At 45.0% G+C, this 22,419-nt stretch overlaps 1 protein-coding gene across 1 annotated transcript in view; it reads right to left on the bottom strand.

Annotated features, from left to right (window-relative positions):
• The window catches only part of col24a1 (collagen type XXIV alpha 1), a 721,848-nt gene that overhangs the window by 529,437 nt on the left and 169,992 nt on the right, over positions 1-22,419 (bottom strand). The window contains exon 3 of the mRNA XM_078561886.1: positions 7,733-9,165. Within this exon, the coding sequence (XP_078418012.1) occupies positions 7,733-9,165 (1,433 nt within the window). The remainder of the gene's footprint in view (positions 1-7,732; positions 9,166-22,419) is intronic.

Below are 22,419 nucleotides of genomic sequence, written 5' to 3'. Positions count from 1 at the left end.
CGTGATATCAAGAAACGGCTGAAGGCACTGGATACTGCAAAGGCTATAGGCCCTGACAATATTCCGGCAATAGTACTGAAGACTTGTGCTCCAAACCTTGCCACGCCCCTAGCCAAGCTGTTCCAGTACAGCTACAACACTGGCATCTACCCGGCTATAGGGAAATTGCCCAGGTATGTCCTGTACACAAAAAGTACGACAAATCCAACCTGGCCAATTACTGCCCCATCAGTCTACTCTTGATCATCAGTAAAGTAATGGAAGGGGTCATCAACAGTGCTATCAAGCAGCACTTGTTTAGCAATAACCTGCTCACTGATGCCCAGTTTGGGTTCCGCCAGGGCCACTCAGCTCCTGACCTCATTACAGCCTTGGTTCAAATATGGACAAAAGAACTGAACTCCCAAGTTGCGGTGATAGTGACTGCTCTTGACATCAAGGCAGCATTTGACCGAATGTGGCATCAAGGAGCCCTAGCAAAACTGGAGTCAATGGGAATCAAGGGGAAAACCCTCCACAGGTTGGAGTCATACCTAGCACAAAGGAAGATGGTTGTGGGTGTTGGAGGTCAGTCATCTCAGCTCCAGGACATCACTGCAGGAGTTCCTTAGGATAGTGTCCTCAGCCCAACCATCTTCAGCTGCTTCATCAATGACCTTCCTTCCATCATAAGGTCAGGAGTGGGGATGTTCGCTGATGATTGCACAATGTTCAGCATCATTTACGACTCCTCAGATACTGAAGCAGTCCATGTCCAAATGCAGCAAGGCCTGGATAATATCCAGGCTTGGACTGACAAGTGGCAAGTAAATCGGGTGGCCTCCGATTTGCCCGCCATGCTGTTACCTCACTACTACCTCACAACGGGCGCCATGTTTAACCAGCAGCCACACACACACTTCTCAATGCTCGCAGCCCAGGACTGCTCCAGTGAAGACATGGCCCCAAAAGCTAAGAAGAGTGCAGCCCACCGACTCAGTGACATGTCCCTGGGATTCCTTCTGGATGTCACGGAGGCCCCCCGTGATGTCCTCTACCCTCACTCTGGCCACAGGAGGCCCATCAGTCTCAACGCTCCAGCTTGGAAGGCAACGGGCAGAGGTGGTCAGTGCCAACACTGCGCACAAGAGGTTGGTCATCCAGTGCAGAAAGAGGATGAATGATCTCATCCATGCCCCCAGGGTATGGCAACCATCTCACCCCTCTAAACTCACACACTCACACACCCATCACACATTCACTGGCATCTCACTCACTGCCAGCTCAAGGGACATCACCACTCACTCCTTCACACTCATCCTCACATCTCCATCTGGCCTCATCTCCTCTGGAGGCTGCCTCCCCAGCCCTCACCACCTTGAGGCCACTTGCACAGATCAACATGTGGCCCCCACACACACCCTGGGATACCCCCCTTCCCCAGTACAGCCCTCACCCAACAGCCATTGAAAAGCCACCCCCACCTTACGGCTGGTCTGGTGGGTAGAGACCTGCCTGTGAGCCTCCCCTAACAGTGATATGGTGCTGCCTGTGAATCCTGGCGCTGAGGCTGTGAGTGCTGCCTGAAGCAAGGTAGACAAACAAACCTCGAAACCCCGAGGGAAGTGCGGCTCACCAGGTGCAAGTCGCTTATGTGCAGTTGTGAAACACGTCAGTGTGTGATCACGCCAACATGCCTGGTGACCCAGCGTGGGGGAGATGATTCTGGTGAGCAGGTTTTATAATGAGATGCTGAAGTGTTGAAATTAGGTTCCCGGTGTGCGGTAGCGGGAAACACCGCCCGCCATTGGTGGAGCAGACGATCGCAAACTGGTTTCAAATGACGCTAAATCGAATTTTGGCCGTCTCGCCATATTGTCCTCCACTGCCCGCTGTGACACATGGCACCAACGGGCTGAAAAATTCCAGCCATTGTCTCTCACACACACACACAGACACACACACGCACGCACAGGCACACACACAGACACACACACAGACACACACACAGACACACACACGCACGCACAGTCTCACGCGCACACATACACGCAGATGCAACTACACACACAAATACACAACCACACACACAGTCTCACACTCTCACACACAGACACACAAAGTCTCACACACACAGTCATATACACACACTCAGACACAACCACACACACAACCACATGAACAACCACACACACTCAGATACACAGTTTCACACTCGCACACGCACACACACACACACACACAGAAAGTCACACATTCACATACAGTCACACACAGTCAGACATTCACACACCCACTCACATTCACACACAGACACACACTTACAATGACAGAAGGACACACATAGATTCACACATAGTCACACACATACACACACATGATCTCACACACACCACACACACAGTCAGAAAGACACACAGATTTACACGCCCACTCATACAGTCTCTCTCTCACATACATGATCTCATACACACAGTCTCACACACACTCAGACACAAGCAAACACACAAACAACCACATGCACAACCACACACACAGTCTCACATTCTCTCACACAGACACAGACACACACGCACACACACACCACCCGCACCACCCCCCCAACCCCAACCCGCACCCCCCTGCCCCCACAGAAACATAGAAACTAGGAGCAGGAGTAGGCCATTCTGCCCTCTGAGCCTGCTCCGCCATTCAATATGATCATGGCTGATCCTCTATCTCAACGCCATATTCCCACTTTCTCTCCATACCTCTTGGTGCCCCTAATATCCAAAGATTTATCAATTTCTTTCTAGAATATACTCAGTGGCCTGTCCCCCACAGCCTTCCATGGTAGAGAATCCCACAGGTTGACCACCCTCTGAGTGAAGAAATTTCTCCTCATCTCAGTCCTAAATGGCCTGCCCCATATCCTGAGACTGTGGCCCCTGGTTCTAGACTCTCCAACCAGGGGAAACATCCTCCCTGCATCCAGTCCATCTAGCCCTGTTAGAATTTTATATGTTTCAATTAGATCCCCTTATATTCTTCTAAACTCTAGTGAGTACAGGCCCAGTCAAACCAATCTCTCCTCATATGACAGTCCTGTCATCCCCGATATCAGCACCTCTGCTGCATTCCCTCTACGGCAAGTATATCCTTTCTTAGGTAGGGGGACCAAAACTACACACAATACTCCAGGTGTGGTCTCACCAAGACCCTGTATAACTGCAGTAAGACATCCCTACTTCTGAATTCAAATCCTCTTGCAATGAAGGCCAACGTACCATTTGCCTTCCTAATTGCTTGCTGCCTATTTACTTTCATTGACTGGTGTACAAGGACACCCAGATCCCTTTGTACATCCACATTTCCCAATATATCACCATTTAATTAATACTCTGCCTTTCTGTTTTTCACACCGAAGCATATAACCTCACATTTATCCACATTATACTGCATCTGCCATGTGTTTGCCCACACACACAACTTGTCTAAATCACCCTGAAGCCTCCTTGCATCCTTCTCACAACTCTGCCCAGCTTTATGTCATCAGAAAACTTAGAAATATTGCATTTGGTTCCCTCATCTAAGTCATGAATCCTGCGGTACACCACCAGTCACTGCCTACCATCCGGAAAAAGACCCATTTATTCCCACTCTCTGTTTCTGGTCTGTCAACCAATTCTCAGTCCATGTCAGTATATTACCCCCAATCCCTAGTGCTTTAATTTTTTCCCACTAGACTCTTATGTGGGACCTTATCAAAAGCCTTCTTGAAATCCAAATACACCACATCAACTCGTTCTCCCTTATCTATTTTACTAGTTACATCCTCAAAAAACTCCAGTAGATTAGTTAAGCATGATTTCCCTTTCATAAACCCATGCTGACTTTGTTTAATCCCGTTAATGCTTTCCAAGTGTTCTGTTGTCACGTCTTTTACAATAGACCCTAGCATTTTCCCCACAACTGATGTTAGCCTAACTGGTCTGTAATTCTCTGTGTTTTCTCTCCCTCCTTTTTTAAATAGTGGGGTTAAATTTGCCACCCTCCAATCTGTAGAAACTGCTCCAGAGTCTATAGAATTTTGGACGATGACCACCAATGCTTCCAGTATTTCCAGGGTCACTTCATTCAGTACTCTGGGGTGTAGATTATCAGGTCCTGGGGATTTTTCAGCCTTTAACCCCACTAATTTCTCCAGGACCATTTTTTTACTAATACTGATTTTCTTCAATTCTTCCCTCTCACTAGACCCTTGGTTCCCCAACATTTCTGGGAAATTAACTGTGTCCTCTTTTGTGAAGATAGAACCAAAATATATGTTCAATTCTCCTGCCATTTCTTTGTTCCCCATTATAATTTCCCCCATTTCTGACTGTAAGGGACCTAGTTTGCCTTCGCTAATCTTTTTCTCTTCACATATTTATAGAAGCTTATAGTCAGTTTTTATGTTCCTTGCAAATTTACTCTCATACTCCATTTTTCCCTTCTTGATCAATCGTTTTGTCCACTTTTTCTGAATTCTAAACTGCTCCCAATTCTCAGGCTTGCTGCTTTTCCTGGAAATTTTATATGTCTCCTCTTTGGATCTAATACTATCCCTAATTTCTTTTGGAACCATTGTTGAGCCACCTTTCCTGTTTTACTGTTGCGCCAGACAGGAATGAATAATTGTTGTAATTCATGCATACGTTCCTTAAATATTAGCCATTGCTATGCACTGTCAACCGTTTTTGAAAGGTTCACCAATCCATCATTGCCAACTCGTGCCTCATACCCTCGTAATTCCCTTCATTTAGATTCAGGACCCTAGTTTCGGATTCAACTTCTTCAGCCTCCATCCTAATGAACAAATCTATCATTTTATGGTCACTCTTCCCCAAGCGACGCCACACAACAAAATTATTAATTAATCCTTTCTCATTGCACAATACCCAGTCTAGGATATCCTGCTCTCCAGTTGGTTCCTCAATGTATTGGTCTAAAAAACCATCATGTACACACTCCAGGAAATCCTCCTCCACAGTATTATTGCTAGTTTGGTTTGTCCAATCTATATGTAGATTAAAATCACCCATGATTACAGTTGTACGCTTATTGCATGCGTCTCTAATTTCCTGCTTAATGCCTTCCCTTACAACCCCATTAGTGTTTGGGGGCCTATAGACAACCCCCGCCAATGTTTTCTGCCCCTTGGTGTTTCTTATCTCTAGCCAAACAGATTCCACATCATGATTTTCTGAGCCAATATCCTTCCTCACTATTGCATTGATTTCCTCCTTTACTAACAATGCTACCCCACCTCCTTTCCCTATTTGTCTGTCCTTCCTAAATATTGAATACCCCTGGATGTTCAGTTCCTGTCCTTGGTCACCCTGCAGCCATGTCTCCATTATTGCTACTATATCATAACCATTTATGCCTATTTGAGCTGTTAATTCATCAACCAAATTGCGAATGCTCCACGCATTAAGATGCAATGCCTTTAGACTTGTCTTTTTAACCTTGTTAGTCATCTTAGCTTTATTTTGCACTATGACCCCATTTGTTTCTCACCTTTGTTTTTTGCTGCTTATTTTTCTGTCTTTCGTTTCTATCCTGTTTCCCTCTTCTCTTTCTCCCTGCTCAGGTTCCCCCCCCCCCGCGCCATTCTAGTTTAAACCCTCCCCGACTGCACTAGCAAACACCCCCTTCGAGGACATCGGTCCCACTCCTGCTCAGATACAACCCGTCCAGTTTGTACTGGTCCCACCTTCCCCAGAACCAGTCCCAATGTCCCAGGAATCTGAATCCACCACCATTTTTTCAGCCACATATTCATCCGATATATCCCGTTATTTCTACTCTCGCTAGCACTTGGCACTGGTAGTAATCCTGAGATTACTACCTTTGAGGTCCTATTTTTTTAATTTACATCCTAACTCCCTGTATTCAGCTTTTAGGACCTCATCCCTTTTTTTAACCTATGTCGTTGGTACCAACATGTACCACGACCACCATCCCCTTTCAGAATGGTCTGCAGCCTCTCCGAGACATCCTTGACCCTGGCACCAGGGAGGCAACATATCATCCTGGAGTCTCGCACACAGACACAGACACAACACGCACCCCCCAAACCACACGCACAACCACACACATTCAGATACACAGTCACACACACACACATACAGTTACACACAGGGTCACATACATTCACACACACAGTCACAAAGACACTCACACTCTCACTCACACACACACACACACACACACACACTTACAAAGTCAGGAAGACACACACAGATTCACGCACACACTCACACACATGTACTCAACACACGCACATACAACCACAGGCACAATCACACACACTCAAATACACAGTCTCACACACACAGAGTCGCACACACACACAGTCACAAAGACACTCACTCACACTCTCATTCACACACACACCCAGTCACACACAGAGTCACACACGCACATACATTCACACACACAGTCACAAAGACACTCACACACTCACTCACTTACACACACACACACTTACAAAGTCAGAAAAACACACAGATTCACACACAAAGTCAAACACAACCACATGCACGACCATACACACTTAAATACACAGTCTCTCTCACACACACACACATAAATTCACCCAAATACAGGCACACACAAACATTCACATAAATGAGCGCAGACACACATAGACACAAATTCATACAGACACAAACAAACACAATGCGGAATTTAATGCCCTCCCCCCGGTGAGTTAGGAGGAAGCGGGGACATTTAATCGAGCAGGTGGATGGTGTTTGAGGGCCCGGCCACCTTCAGGCCTCCATCCTGATTAAGTCCATGGTGGGAAGGCCCATGGATGGCCTTCTCCCCTTAGCCACCAATTGAGGACCTGAAGTGAGCAGTCAATGCCCACTGAAGGGCCTCATTCTGCTGCCGATGGTGTTTGCTCACACGCTCCCGGGGGCGATGAGGGCCCTCCAATGCCAAGGAACTGGCGTCAAGTACTACGCAAATGACTATGTTTCTAATTCCTGGATAAAAACTTGTTTCAACTTAAAGCAATCCAGACTCATCAATAGTTTGCTTCTGCGGTGCAATCTCTACCCGACGAGATCCTCGTTGTCTCAGTGTTTGATCGAGGGACCTGGCATCAGGAAGGGGTGAGGGCATTGAGAACCACACCCTGCTGACACCTTTCCACTCTTCCCCCCCCCACCATCACTCAACTGTGCCTGGGTCCATGGTGATCCTGGGCCTTGGGTGGGTGTAATACCGACAGTGGCCACCAACTCCCCATTGGCGATGACAAGCACTGAAGAGCTGCTGGCCAATGGCGGGCGGGACTTCTGCCCCAGGGGGGGCCTTGACCTGGGGCAAGGGCCGCCACTGCCAGTTATTTGCCTGATTGGGTCACCCCGAATCTCCAGCCAGTAGGCGAGACCCCCGGTCCTCTCCATTAAAAACTGCCCACAAAAGCAAACACAAACACACAGGCGCACACATAAATTCATCTACTTTACTTCCCTCAGCCGCTCCCTGTGGTAGCGAGTTCCACATTCTCACCACTCTCTGAGCCAAGAAGCTTCTCCTAAACTCCCTGATTGGATTTATTAGTGACCCTCTTATAGTTATGGCTCCTTGTTTTGTTCTGCCCAACACAAATGAAAACATATTCTCCACATCTACCCTTCCAAACTCTTTCACAATCCTAGGGAGCCTTCTGTTGAGTAGCTAAGGATCACCGATTTGATTAATTCAGAAGACTTACAGGTGGTCCTGGTTCTCCTTTTGGCCCAGGTAAGCCTTCATAAACTAAATAGTCGAGGGAGTCTTCATAATCATATTCATAGTTCTCAATATCAATTTCATGCGAATTATCCATGGCGTGATCTAAATCCACAGGGGAGTGATCATTTTCATCCCACAAGTCGTTCTGATTTTGTATAGAAGTTTCCTTTGATGCTCTGTACAACGTTGCATTGATCATCTGTATTTCCAGGAGCTGGTCTGAAATTTGTTTTACAATCTCTGGGCGGTTTAAGTTCCTGAGACTTTCTTTTATCTCGTGTTGTTTCAACAGTGTGGTTAAGGGTGATGAATCTTTGTCAGGTAACTTTGGATTCTCTCCATTTCCATCCTCTGTGACATTTTCCGATTGATCTTCTTCTGATTCAGTCCCCTCCCTACCGGTTGATCCTTCAAATTTCCTGGTGTCAGATGTCAGGTTTTGGTCAAGGGCAGATTGAACAGTGCCAGGGCCAATATCTGTGTCATTAAACAGATGCAATCTCCAAGTGTCATTGAAGTGAGGGGTTGAAGTCGGAGGTAATGGAGACAAAATCCTTGATTCAGGCAAATTCTTTTGTGTATTGGTTTCGACACCTCGGTCTAATGAGTGACTGAAATATTTATCTTCATCAGTAACTTCTTGTCCTTGCGTGCTGGTGATATGAGGGGACGTTGCTGTTGAACTTGGTTTTGTTTGTATCCCTTCACTCAATGAAGAGCCTGTAGACCGAGAGCTGGAATTGGCAGCTTTAGGGACTGCGGTAGAAAGCGAGGGTGACGGGGATCGGTAGGTGTCCGCCTGACGACACTGTTTCTTCACATAATTGCAATAGTTGGCGGCAGCTTGCGCGGTGGGATAAATATCCAGCTGGCAGATGGCACCTTCAAAAGGAACTGCTTTCAAGTTCAACCTTCCCAGGGTTAACTTGCTGCCAGAAACAAATTTCTGCGGTTTGATAAGCAGTTCCTTGCTGACGAAACTTTCACTACAGTTGGCAGAAAAGGTAGCAGTTTTGTCTTTGATTGCAATGGCAAATGAATGCCACTGTCCATCATGAGCGTTATAATCAAAATATACAGACCGCTTCTCCGCAACATACACAACTAATTTTCTTGGTAAAATCTGTACACCGAACTGGAGTCTGTTCTTATTTCTAACACTGAACAGGAAAGCATTGTTGACGCGATGAGAACGGAGACTAACAACGATAGTGAACTCGTCTCCAATATCTAGTGGCGTGAGGCTGGCTGTTGGAGATTCAATGTGTGCGTCGCTGGACAGGATAATGCCCGTCTCTGTTGCCGTGATCCCCTGAGGTAACGAGAGTGATGCCCATGGCTGTTGAGAAGGCGGTGGTGATGGGAATTGTGCTCCGTTGTCTATAAGACCAAGTTTCTGGAGAACGTCTACACCTAGAATGAGACAGAAAAAGCAATGAAAATGTGTCACGCAACAATTTCAGTCATAGATCATAGAATTACAGCACAAAGAATCAGTCCATTTGGCCCAACTGGTCTCTGCTGGTGCTTATGCTCCACACAAGTCACTTGACAGCCCTCTTCACCTCACCAAGTCAACATACCTTTCTATTCCTTTTTCTCTCATGCATTTATCGAGCTTCCCCTTAAATATACCTATTCTATTCACTTCAACTGTCTGTCTACTTTGCTGAGCACAGACACAGGCTTAAAAATCACCCACCAAATTAAACAGACTCACATAATCAAACACAGAACCATCGAACAATTAAACACAAACATTGACCCTGCAATCGTAGCAGCCCTGGAGTGTGCAGCAAGCATATGCCTTACTTTCACAGTAACACAACATACAGTATATCAAAGGACATCCCTGGCAACCCTAGATTAATCCTTTAACATTCCTGGAGTAGCAGAGTATAATACGTAAGGCATTATACCTGAACTTCAGAACATGAGCTCATTTCAAATTGAGCCTGCTCCCTGAATTTTAGGAGTAAGGTTGTGGATATCACAAGTAGCCTATGGAACAGCACGGTGCAGTTTTATGACTTAAACATCTTAAAAGGTTGCCATCATACTATCAGTTATTAATCACCACAAACATAACAAAAAATGATTCATGAAATAATCAATCATTGAGGCTAATCAAAATAGCTACCTATAAAAAGTTAGAATTAGAGAATGATACAGCACAGGAGGAGACCATTCGGCCCTTCATACCTGTGCTCACTCTTTGAAAGATCTATCCAATTAGTCCCACCCCACCACACGGAGAGCCCTGCAATTTTTTTTTTTCCCTTTTTGTGAAGTGATTTCCCAACTTCCTTTCGAAAATTCCTACTGAATCCCACTGCCCTTTCAGGCAGAACATTCCAGATCACAACAACTCACTGTGCAAAATAATTTCTTCTCATTTTCCCACTGGCTCTTTTGCCGGTCACCTTCAACCTGTGTCCCTCTGGTTACTGAACCTCCTGCCCCTGGAAACTGTTGCTCCTAATTTACCCTATCGAAACCATTCACGATTTTGGACACCCTTATTAAATCTCCTCTTAACCTTATCTGTTCTAAGAGAACAATCCCAGCTTCTCCAGTCTCTCCATGTAACTGGATTCCCTCAGCCCTGGACCCATTCTAGTAAATCTCCTCCGCACCCTCTCCAAGGCCTTGACATCCTTCCTAAACTGAATTGAACACAATACCCCCACTAGGGCCAATAGGGGTTTAGCAGATTGCTTTGCTGTTGTAGTCTGTGCCTCCCTTCATAAAGATGTTCCAATTTCTTTCTGCAAAAACTTGTCAATTGTAACTACTAAACTACTGTTTGTATATCTTGTATATTTTATGTATCTCAGAGCAATACTGAGATGACACTAGTTTCTAAGTGTGCCATGGGTTTATTTACAAGAGTTTTAAAATGTCTCTGCAATCACACAATCCCTGCGCTCATGCTTATCCCAGGTCTAGCTTCTGTGGTGTCTTTTTTCCCTTTGTTCTGAGTCCACGTCCAAGCTTAATCAATCAGGCATGGTGAGCATAGATCAGTTGCCAGACTGACATAATCAAACCCAGAACAATTAAACCATTCAACACTACAGTGTTGAAATACATCTCATTGGGAGTCCCTGTTCTAAGTTGTACAAGTTCAGATCTAGGTTAATTATCAGGAGGTGGGGAGGTGGTTCTATTCCCCGAGTATAATGAACCTCTGGAACAAGCTGGTGGCTTGTGCAGTGGATGTTAATTTGCTGAATTCCTTCAAGCGAGAGCTGGATCCATTTTGGAGCTGAGGCAAAAATCATCTCTTATGAAAAGTTGGTACTGCAAAGAATGATCAGGGTGAGCGAGATCTCGTTCGGACTAGTTCTGATTGCCTAACGGGGTTAGAGAGGAATTTCCCAGACTTCCGTTCCCAAAATCTGCCAGCATTTTTTTTTAAAATCTGGTTTTTGAGCTCCCTGAGGGGGTCACATATTTTTTTAGGTGGGGCGGGAGTGGATATATTGTGATGCGTGAGATATCACTATTGTGTGGGGCATTCTGTGGTATTTTCCTAGTTATTGTTTGCATTGCTAAAAAAAGAGACATGTCAAAGCTTTTCCTCTTACACTCACCAGGACACTCCACAAGAATACCAAGCATCACTTACCCACCATCACACTGGCACTGAAATTCATCAACTACATTACTCAATTGTCTGATAAGCATCACGTCCCAAAGACTGGCAGATCGTATCAAACAGCATGTCCCAGCCGCTGTTCACAATGGGCAAGGTACAGACCCATACCCAACCAGCCCGAGCTGGCAAAACTCAAAACACAGTGTCCAACAATTGATGTAATTCCACAATTGAACAACATTTGCTAAATAATCCTCAGTGTGCTTAAAAATTACACTGACAACTAATTTAAGATTGTCAGTTGGGCTCGCAGTGTGATGCATTTACGTGGACTGGAAGCTACATATATTAATGCATGGGGCCCTGTCCTTTGCAGACAGAAAGTGCATGTACACACATTGAGCCTGTTTCAGCTAAACAAAATAAGTGACAGCCATTCGCTAGCTCATTCTTTAACCAATCAGGGTCACGCTGACTGGTTGAAATTTCAAACTATGATTGGCAGTTAACTGTCCGTCACCATCAATTGGTGCATTCTCCATGGCAATGCCTCTGCCAGTCAGAGTCCACTTGTCAACCAATCAGCACTCTCCTCTCATACAGTATAAATTGTTGTTTCCCCCTTATATTGGTATTCTTGCAAAGTGTCCTGATGAGTGCAAGATGAAAAGTTTCGACATGTCTCAAACGATTATTGTTTGTATCTTCATGGATGGGATGGAAGAAGTTAGCAAAATATGCTGAATAGTACAATACAGAAAGACCTGTAGGTGTATATATAAATCTTTGATGATGGCAGGATATGTTAAGAATACTATTCAAAAAAAAAACCACTGGTTTTATTACTGGAGAAAGGAGGAAACCACGCTGAGCATTTATTAAAAAAGTGTTAGGATTCGCAGTGCTGTGTCCAGGTCTGGGCACCACACTTTAGGAAGGACATAAAGGTCTTGGTGCAGAGGAGATCTATTAGATCAGGAATGAGGGACTTCAGTTATGCGCAGAGACTAAAAAAGCTGGAGTTAGCAAATGGATCAGAGGACCCAGATTGAAGGTGATTGGTAAAAGAATGAGAGCTGACATAAGGAAATAGTCTTTTACACAGCGAGTTGTTATGATCTGAAAGGCACTGCCTGTAAGAAAGATTCTACTGGAACCTTCGGAAGGCAATTGGACACATATACAAACATACAAACAAGGAGCGGGAGGAGGCCATTCAGCCCCTCGAGCCTGCTCCGCCATTTAATAAGATCATGGCTGATCTGATAGTAACCTCAAATCTGCATCCCACGTACTCCCTGATAACCGATCGCCCCCTTGCTGACCAAGAATCTATCCACCTCTGCCTTAAAAATATTCAAAGACTCTGCTTCCACCGCCTTTTCAGGAAGAGAGTTCCAAAGACTCACGACCCTCTGAGAGAAAAAAATTCACCTCATCTTCATTTTAAATGGGTGACCCCTTATTTTTAAACAGCAACCTCTAGTTCTAGATTCTCCTACAAGAGGAAACATCATCTCCACATTCTCCCTGTCAAGACCCCCTCAGGATCTTATATGTTTCAATCAAGCCTCCTCTTACTCTGCTAAACTCCAGCGGATACAAACCTAGTCTGTCCAACCTTTCCTCATAAGACAACCCACCCATTCCAGGTATTAATCTGGGAAACCTTCTCTGAGCTGTGTCCAATGCATTTACATCCTTCCTTAAATAAGGAGACCAATACTGTACACAGTACTCCAGATGTGGTCTCACCAATGCCCTGTATAACTGAAGCATAACCTCCCTACTTTTGTATTCAATTCCCCTCATAATAAATGATAACATTCTATTAGCTTTCCTAATTACCTGCTGTACCTGCATTAAACCTTTTGTGATTCATGCACGAAGACACCCAGATCCCTCTGCACCTCAGAGCTCTGCAATCTTTCATCATTTAGATAATATGCCTCTCTTTTATTCTTCCTGCCAAAATGGACAATTTCACATTTTCCCATATTACACTCCATTTGCCAGATCTTTCCCCACTCACTTAACCTAGCTATATCTTTTTGTAGCCTCTTCATGTCCTCTTCACAACTTTCTTTCTTACCTATCTTTGTGTCATCAGCAAATTTGGAAACCATCCCATCCATCCCTTCACCCAAGTCATTTATATAAATTGTAAACAGTCGAGGTCCCAGCACTAATCCCTGTGGCACACCACTCGTTACATCTTGCCAACCTGAAAAAGACCCGTTTATGCCTAATCTCTGCTTCCTGGTAGCCTGCCAATCTTCTATCCATGCCAATATGTTACCCCTTATGCTATGAGCTTTTATTTTACGCAATAAACTTTGATGTGGCACTTTATCAAATGTCTCTGGAAATATACTTGAAGAGGACTATTGCGCTGTTATGGGGGAAAGATCTGTGGTGTGGGACTAATTGGATAGCTCTTCCAAATAGGCAACAATGGGCAGAATGGCCTCCCTCTGTGATGTAAGGTTTTATGATTCTCCAATGGTACAAACAATGAATGGATACGTCTGCACAAGTTCATTCCTGACAAAGTGTTCCTTTGCATGTGTGCATCATTCCAACCACTGCTCCAGATTTGCAACTCATCCATTTAGAATGGGTCACTGACTAGTCAGAAGAGAGACTGCCATGTTACATTTCATCCAGGGACGAATGGAAATGGAATGGTGATACTCATAGTGGCTAATGGTCTGGATTCCACATATAATAATGCTGCTCAGACTGGGATCCTACAACAGGATGTTATTTGTGGGTGGAGGAGAGGGGATAAGATTACTGCGATACTGATGAGGTTTGGTTAGTGTGCACCAGGATAGTTTTACACAGGAGAATCAAAAGATAGCAACAACAACAACTTCCATTTCTGTCGCACTTTTGGCTAAAAAGTCCCCAAGGTGCTTTAAAGAAGCGATTACCAAACAAAAATTTGACACTGAGCCACATAGTGAGATACTGGTCACCAAAGCTTGGTCAAAGAGGTAGGTTTTAAAGACCATTTTAACATGAGGTAGTGAGGCGGGGAGGTTTAGGGAGGGAATTCCAGAGTTTAGGCCCAGGCAGCTGAAGGCACGGCCATCAATACTGGAGCGATTAAAATCAGGGATGGTCAAGAGGCCGGAATGGAAGAAGGGCAGGGATCTCAGAGGGTGAAAGTGGGATAGGCTGGGTGTTTTGTTTCTCAGCTGGTGCAGACATGATGGGCCAAGTGGCCTCTTTCTGTGCAGTAGACCTTCTATGATCCTATGACGGGGTAATTATATCAGCTGCCTTGAATGATTCATGAAGCAGACCGACATGACAGCACTCAGCACTGACGATTGGGTCTAATACCTGCTGAGTTTAAAAAAGAGACCGAACATAACTGGTTTGACCAGCTTTTAATTCTTTTAACAGGCGTGTTGTGTGAGCTGCTGTGAACAGTCTATGTTCATTGATCTGTTAGCCCAGACTGCAGTCAAAAGCTGCCAATTGGTTACTAAGCACTTTGTTTGGGATGTTCCAAGGATGTGATAAGTCACCACTCTTAACAGCAGCACATTTGTTCCTTTGTTCTTTTTTTAATTTGTCACATTTAACAGAATAAATTACAGTTTTGCAGGTAATTGTCAATTCTGTCACCTTATTTCAGGCTTTGTACTTTCTTCCTGATCTATGTGGTAACTTAAGCTCAATTTGATGCTACACTTTTGTTAAGTGTACGTCCTTTAGCATCTTACACATGAGCCATGAGAGACTCATCTTACACGAGACTTGGACAACCTACAACAGGCACCTCAAAACACTGGAGAAGTACCACCGGCAGTGACTTCGCAAGATCCTCCAAACCTAGTGGCAGTAAAGGTGGTCCAGCAGCAATGTCCTCTCCCAAGCCAACATGCCCAGCATCAAGACGCTAATTACTCAAAACCAGCTTTGCTGCTCAGGACATGTCATTCATGTGCCTGACAACAGACTCCCGAAGGAATAGCTCTACTAGGAACTTGGTCACCTCAGGAGACTCCCAGGAGGACAGTGGAATCTCTTTAGGGATGTCCACAAAGCATCCCTGAAGAGGTCAGATATCCCCGCCGACTCAGGGGAGTCCCTGGCCTGTGACTGACCAGAATGTTCATCTGAGAAGGCACCGAACACATCGAGAGACTTCGTCAGGAACCATGGAGAGGCGAGGTCGAGGTGTCGGAGGGAGCGCACAAACCTCCAAACAAGCCATCCACCCAGCCCTTCAAGCACCACCTGCCCCACATGTAGCAGGAAGCTGCAGATCCCGCATTGGACTAATCAGCCATCTCAGAACCCATCGAACCGGAGTGGGAGTGCAAGTCACCCTCGATCCTGAGGGACTGCCGAAGAAGTCCTTTGTAATCTTACATGAATCACACGGATGTGCTTGCACCAAGTATAGATCTCGTTTCTCAGTGGTGCCGACAGGAAGCTTTTTTCAAGCTTCTAAATGTATAGAGTTACATATAGTGACGTATAGAGTTACATATAGTGACACTTCTATCTGCAGCCGTATCCAGGACAGGAAACTCAATGCTGGAAGCTCAGGAAAGGAACAAGTTTAACTCTTGATTATCATTCCTGCAGGTGATAAATTGCTGTTAATTTTCTTTTGGATTACAACTTTTAAACTTTTACTTTTTTCTTACTTTCCCGTTCTCTTTCTGTCTTCTCTCTCTTAATCCAATCTTCCTTTCCCTCTTTATTTCTCTTTCTGTACCTGATTCTACTCCAATTCACCCGACTTCCCTTCTCCGTCACTCCTCCGTCTCTTTCTCAATATCGTGGTTATCTGAGAGAAATTATGTTCGCTGTGATCCCAGGTGCCTCAGACATGACTTATTCAGCGAACCTCCAACACGTTACAGTGCAAAAATAATCCAGTCTGAACGATGAGGAAACCAATTCAATCCTCCCAGTGCTCTCTATGAGGTTCCCCCACCCCAGCAAAACTCTGGGCCCCCATCTCACACGTTAAAAGCTACTCTTAAACTTTCTTTGACTTCCCCTGCTGCCTCAGTTGATATATTAGTCATCGCGATCAATCCATGGACTGAATACCTCAGCCACCCTTTGATATTTTAGACTGGGGGTTGAACAGGGTCTTTGAAGAGATCACGGGATAAGGTGGCACATTTGCCAGAAAATGCAACTAGAATAAGGTTCAGCAAGTCATGCAGAAAACCCTGAGCCCCTTTACAGATTGTAGTATAAAAAGAGGACTGGATATTTAGGACTCTAACGGGCATTCATTAACTGGGACCTGTTAGGTTAGTCTGACTGATTGCGATCATGTTCATTTTTTTGCATATGCTTTCTAAGCTCTGTGTTACAGCTTTGAGCACAGAATCTAGGCTGACACTCCAGTGTCGAGTGCTGCATTCTCTGAGATGTTGCTGTCATATTCTTTTCCCAGGAATGTGCTTTATTTGTAAAGCCACATCAGAATGTGATGGTTCACAATGCAATATGGACCGATTCAATTAAATACAGAACAGAGTTCGAGTGTATCTTACTCCACCTTACAGCACAGAATTCACTTACACTACATTACATATTTTCTGACACGGACAACCCGAGGGATTTTATATGGGTTCCAGCCTCTTAGTGTAGTATTGCAGGAAGGCCTTAGACATTGGACTTTCCCCATTGAGCCTTGGCGGAGGCTGCCCCAAGCTTCAGTGCATCCCTCCGCACATAGCCCTCGCCTGTGGAACGTACCAGCCTGCAACACTCAGGTGTCGACAACTCTTTGCACTGGAGAACCTGCAGACCAAAGAGTGCCCTTCACCAAGATTCTGGCCCTCCACCCGCAGTTGATGCTCATCTCAGTGCGCGTCCCTGCCAGCCCAGAGATCACCGAATCCTGCGTATTCCGGAGATACTCCGGATCAACCCCTACAAAAACCCTCGCATCTATTTCCGGATTGTTTTTTTGCAAATGCACATTCCAGAAGGAGATAAAAAGAAAAGGAAAAATGTATGCCTTTCGCTACCACAGGATATCCCAAAACACTTCACAGTCAATGAAGTATTTTTGAAGTGTAGTCAATGTTGTCATTTAGAAAATGTGGCAGCTAATTTGTCCACAGCAAGCTCCCATGAACAATAATATGATATTGCCCAGATAATCTGTTTTTTATGATGCTAATGGAGGGATAAACATTGGCCAGGACACCAGGGAGAACTCCCCTGCTCTGCTTCGAAATAGTGCATTGGGATCAATTATATCCAACTAAAAAGGCAGACAAGGCCTTAGTTTAATGTCTTATCCAAAAGATAGCATCTGCTACAGTGCAGCGCTCCCTCAGTACTGACCCTCTGAAAGTGCAGTGCTCCCTCAGTACTGACCCTCCAACACTGCAACACTCCCTTAGTGCTGCCCCACTGACAGTGCAGCACTCCTTCAGCACTGCCCCACTGACAGTGCAGCACTCCTTCAGCACTGCCCCACTGACAGTGCAGCACTCCTTCAGCACTGCCCCACTGACAGTGCAGCACTCCTTCAGCACTGACCCACTGACAGTGCAGCACTCCTTCAGCACTGACCCACTGACAGTGCAGCACTCCTTCAGCACTGACCCTCTGACAGTGCAGCACTCCCTCAGCACTGACCCTCTGACAGTGCAGCACTCCCTCAGTACTGACCCTCTGACAGTGCAGCACTCCCTCAGTACTGACCCTCTGACAGTGCAGCACTCCCTCAGCACTGACCCTCTGACAGTGCAGCACTCCTTCAGTACTGACTCTCTGAAAGTGCCGTGCTCTTTCAGTACTGACCCTCTGACAGTGCAGCACTCCCTCAGTACTGACCCTCTGACAGTGCAGCACTCCCTCAGTACTGACTCTCCAATAGTGCAACACTCCCTCAGTGCTGCCCCTTTGACAGTGGGTCTGACAGTGCAGGACTCCCTCAGTACTAACGCTCCAATAGTGCAGCACTCCCTCAGTGCTGACCCTCTGAAAGTGCAGCGTTCCCTCAGTAATGTCCGCCTCAATATTTATATTTAAATCTGTGGAGTAGGAGGAAAACCCTCAACCTAACTCTGGTGCGTGAGTGCTACCCACTGAGCCTGGACTGACGCAGAGCGGGGATGGGCTCTTCCCCACCATAGCAGCCTCGCAGTCTGCATGTGCTCAGCTCAGACAATTAAATTAAAGCTGCTTAAGGGGGCAGTAATAGATCGCTTATAGCCTTCCCCACGCACAGGATTGTATTTTATGTTAAGCAGGAAGTAAACAGCAGATGACAAAGAGCAAGTTAACACTGGAAAAATGGAGAAGATTTTGGAGAGAGCTTAAGGTTATTCTTGGGATGCAGGCAAGGCTAGCATTTAGCCTCCAACGCTAGTTGTCTGAGAGATAGATGGGAGTAGACTCAATAGTAACTCTCAGAAAATTGGATAAACACTTGTAGCCAAATGATTTGCAGGGCCTATGGGGAAAGAGAAGGGGCAATGTGACTAATTGCATGGAAGTGTCTTATCAATTACATTGTTAAGGTTAAGAGAAACAGGTGATGGGTATTAATTTGTTAAGGATTTGACCCAGCTAATGAAGGGATTAAGAATTTAACTCAGCTCAAAAAAAATCTTCACCAAGAATAGAGAGAGAGAAAATTATACACAGAATGTAACGGACTTAAGAAGCCTTTTGACACTCAGGACCTTGAGACTATTTACAACAAACGAAGAAGACCTGTAGTCAGAAAAACACATTATTTGATCCTACAAGAATCCTCAGGCAAGGAGCCCTCAGACTATGTTAGACAATCGTTACATTATTCTAAAGGCAAAACATTTTCTTTAAATTAGGCGCTGAGATAAACATCTCCATCAGATTGGAACAGCTGAAGAAGATTCAAGGCCTGATCTCCTCTTAGCTGAGACAAAGACAGAAACTCTGTGCTTTGATTGTGAGTATAAGCTTAGTTTATTGTTTGGTTGAATGTCCTACATTTATTTTTAGGTGGATTTGTATTTTGCATTTATACCTTGCATGGATTAGTTTATTTTGCCTTACACTTGTAATATTCCAACCATTACTATAATGTAATTCAAGATTTAAACTTATAATAAAGTATTATTGTGTAACCATTATAAAAAGTTGTAGACTCCATTTGTAATCCTCAGAACTATAATTTCTCTAGAATTCTTCAATAGGTGATCCTATGTACTGAGAGAGGTCAACCTCAGAAGAGTTATTTCAGCTCTAATATACCTAGCAAGTATTTTATTCTGAGATATCTTTGTTTAGACTAAATATCCCGAGGAGGGAGGACATTTTATTTTAAGACCAAGTCAATAGCTGGTAAAGCTAACTAAGCTCTTATAATGATTTAAAATCTCTCCTGGTCGAGGATTAAGACTGACAATAAGTTGGACTGAATAAATTTACATGCCAGAGGGTAAAGTTAGTAGAGTCCTAACAAATTGTCTTTGAGGACATCTAAAGAGGGGGCAGCTGGGACACTGGGTTGTGTGGGAGGAGAGCTGTGAGTGAAGAAGTCAATAGACTCTCTCAATAAAGGAAAGCTTTGTGTCTTGGTTTCTGCTTCACCAAACGGCTTGGACCCTGTTAACTTGCATAGCCCTGTCACTAGAGTCAGCACAGACACAACGGACTGAATGGTCACTCTCTGTGCTCTTTTATCCTATCATCTATCTTTCACTGATATTCACTATCGTTCCTAATAGCAAGTAAAATTCCCACCTTTTCTCTTTGGATTCTAAAAGATTCCAAAGCTCTGATCACATTTCGATTGATACAACTGACTTTGCAAAGCCAGAAAAGTGTCAAGTGATGGAAAGATTCTGTGGGAATGCATTAACTATAAATTAATTTAACATTAAGCATAAATATTAGGACCATTTGTAATTCAAGAGGTAATTATTTCAATATTAAAACAAGAACAACTTGCATTTATCTAGCGCCTTTAACATAGTTAAACATCCCAAGGTACACCCCAGGAGTGATTAAGAAACAAAGTTTTGACACCAAGTGACATAAGGAGACATTAAAGCAGATGAATAAAGGCTTTGTTAAAGAGGTAGGTTTTAAGGGGGATCTTCAAGGAGGAGAGGGAGAAGGAGGAGGAGGTGAAGGGGTTTAGGGAGGGAATTCCAGAGCTTAGGGTCCAGGCAGCTGAAGTCATGGCCATCAATAGTGGAGTGATTAAAAACAGGGATACTCAAGAGGCCAGAATTGGAGGAGTACAGATGTCGAGGTTAGGTGGTAGAGAGCCTTAAGGAGAGAATTCCGGAGTTTAGGAGCACAAGTAGTTGAAGGAACAGTTGCCAAATGATAGCAACAGAATAATTTTCATCCTGAGTCCCGAGGTAAATTTATTAAAAGCTGAACAAAGGCATATTTATAAAGATACTACTTCACATGAAAGGCCTAATACTGTATACCTTTCAGACTAAGCTATTCTTCATACAGTGTCTGATAAAAGCCATTATACATACTGTTTGCAGATGTATGTATAACACCACAGGTGGACATCACTAGAGTTGCTTAGTGAAGAATCTCAACATTTCACCATCTGGTCACCAGACACACACGTTTAATTAGTTGCTATCTGGAAAATTATGTTAAGACCATTTAAATGCAAATAGTATATGGAATCCTTCAGCAACGTTTACACCATCCATTGATCCTTCCCCTAAGAAACTATTCATTTTGAATTGAACAGGGATTTTGGAAACGGATTATGCAGAGAGTTAATTATGTTAGATGGTGCTGAATTATCAGACGTTTACAACTGCAGTTAAAGGCAGTTTTTCTATTTGCTAGTGGCAACACCGGGAACTGAAGGGAGACCCAGGATGTCATTCAACATTAAGGTGCTTGGAACATTGGAAAAATCCCATTTTATCCTCAGAATAGTGCATAAAATCTATGTCCTCAAATAAATGTCTGAATGCCTCTGGTACATATGACAAAGAAAAATTAAGTACTTGGCCGGAATTTTCCACTGGTGTTGGGCGTGCTTTGGGGAGTGTGAGTGGGCAATATGGCAAAAAGGCCAAAAATCGGTTCTATGACGTTGTGAAACCAGTTCGCGATCGTCCGCTGAGCCTGTCGATGGCAGGCCGCATTCCCCACCATCGGACATCGGGATCCCCTTCGGAATACACCTGCGTATCATTATAAGGTGAGCCCACCGGACTCATTCCCCCGTCCCGCCCCACTGCAGGATCCTCTCCTCTCATAGGCCTGGTTGGACATCGACATGTTTCACAACTGCACATAAGCGACGTGCACCTGGTGAGCTGCACTTCCCTCGGGGTTTCGAGGTTTATTTGCCTATCTTGCTTCAGGCAGCACTCACAGTCTCAGCGCCAGGATTCACAGGCAGCGCCACATCACTGTTAGGGAGGCTCACGGGCAGGTCTCTACCCACCAGACCAGCCGTAAGGCGGGGGTGGCTTTGTGCGGCTGCAGGGCTAGGGCTTGCTTGGGGAAAGGGGAGAAGAGGCCTCAGGGAAGGGAAGAGGTTGCAGGGTGAGGGCTATACTGGGGAAGGGGGGTATCCCAGGGTGTGTGTGGGGGCACATGTTGGACTGTGCAAGTGGCCTCAAGATAGTGAGGGCTGAGGAGGCAGCCTCCAGAGGAGATGAGGCCAGATGGAGATGTGAGGGTGTGTGTGTGAGAGAGTGAGTGGTGATGCCCCTTGAGCTGGCAGTGAGTGAGATGCCAGTGAATGTGTGATGGGCTTGTGAGTGTGTGAGATTAGAGTGATGAGATGGTTGCCTTACCCTGGCTGCACAGATAAGATCATTTATCCTTTATCTGCATTGGATGGCCAACCTCTTCTGTGCAGTATTGGCACTGACCACCACTCACATTACCCCCCAAGCCGGAGCGGTGATGTAGCTGCTGCTCCTGCAGCCAGAGCCGGGGACATCACAGCCTCCACAGCATCTGAAAGGTGCTCAGGGGACGCGTTGACTAAGCCTGGGCGCTGCAGTCCTCTTGCCTTTCAGAGCCAGGTCGTACTTACTGCAATCCTGGGCTGGAAGCACTGAGCGGCTGTACTTTAA

This window comes from Cetorhinus maximus, chromosome 17 (genome assembly GCF_964194155.1).
Source record: "Cetorhinus maximus chromosome 17, sCetMax3.hap1.1, whole genome shotgun sequence".
Classification (NCBI taxonomy): domain Eukaryota; kingdom Metazoa; phylum Chordata; class Chondrichthyes; order Lamniformes; family Cetorhinidae; genus Cetorhinus; species Cetorhinus maximus.
This window is presented reverse-complemented; position numbering and strand designations above follow the sequence as displayed.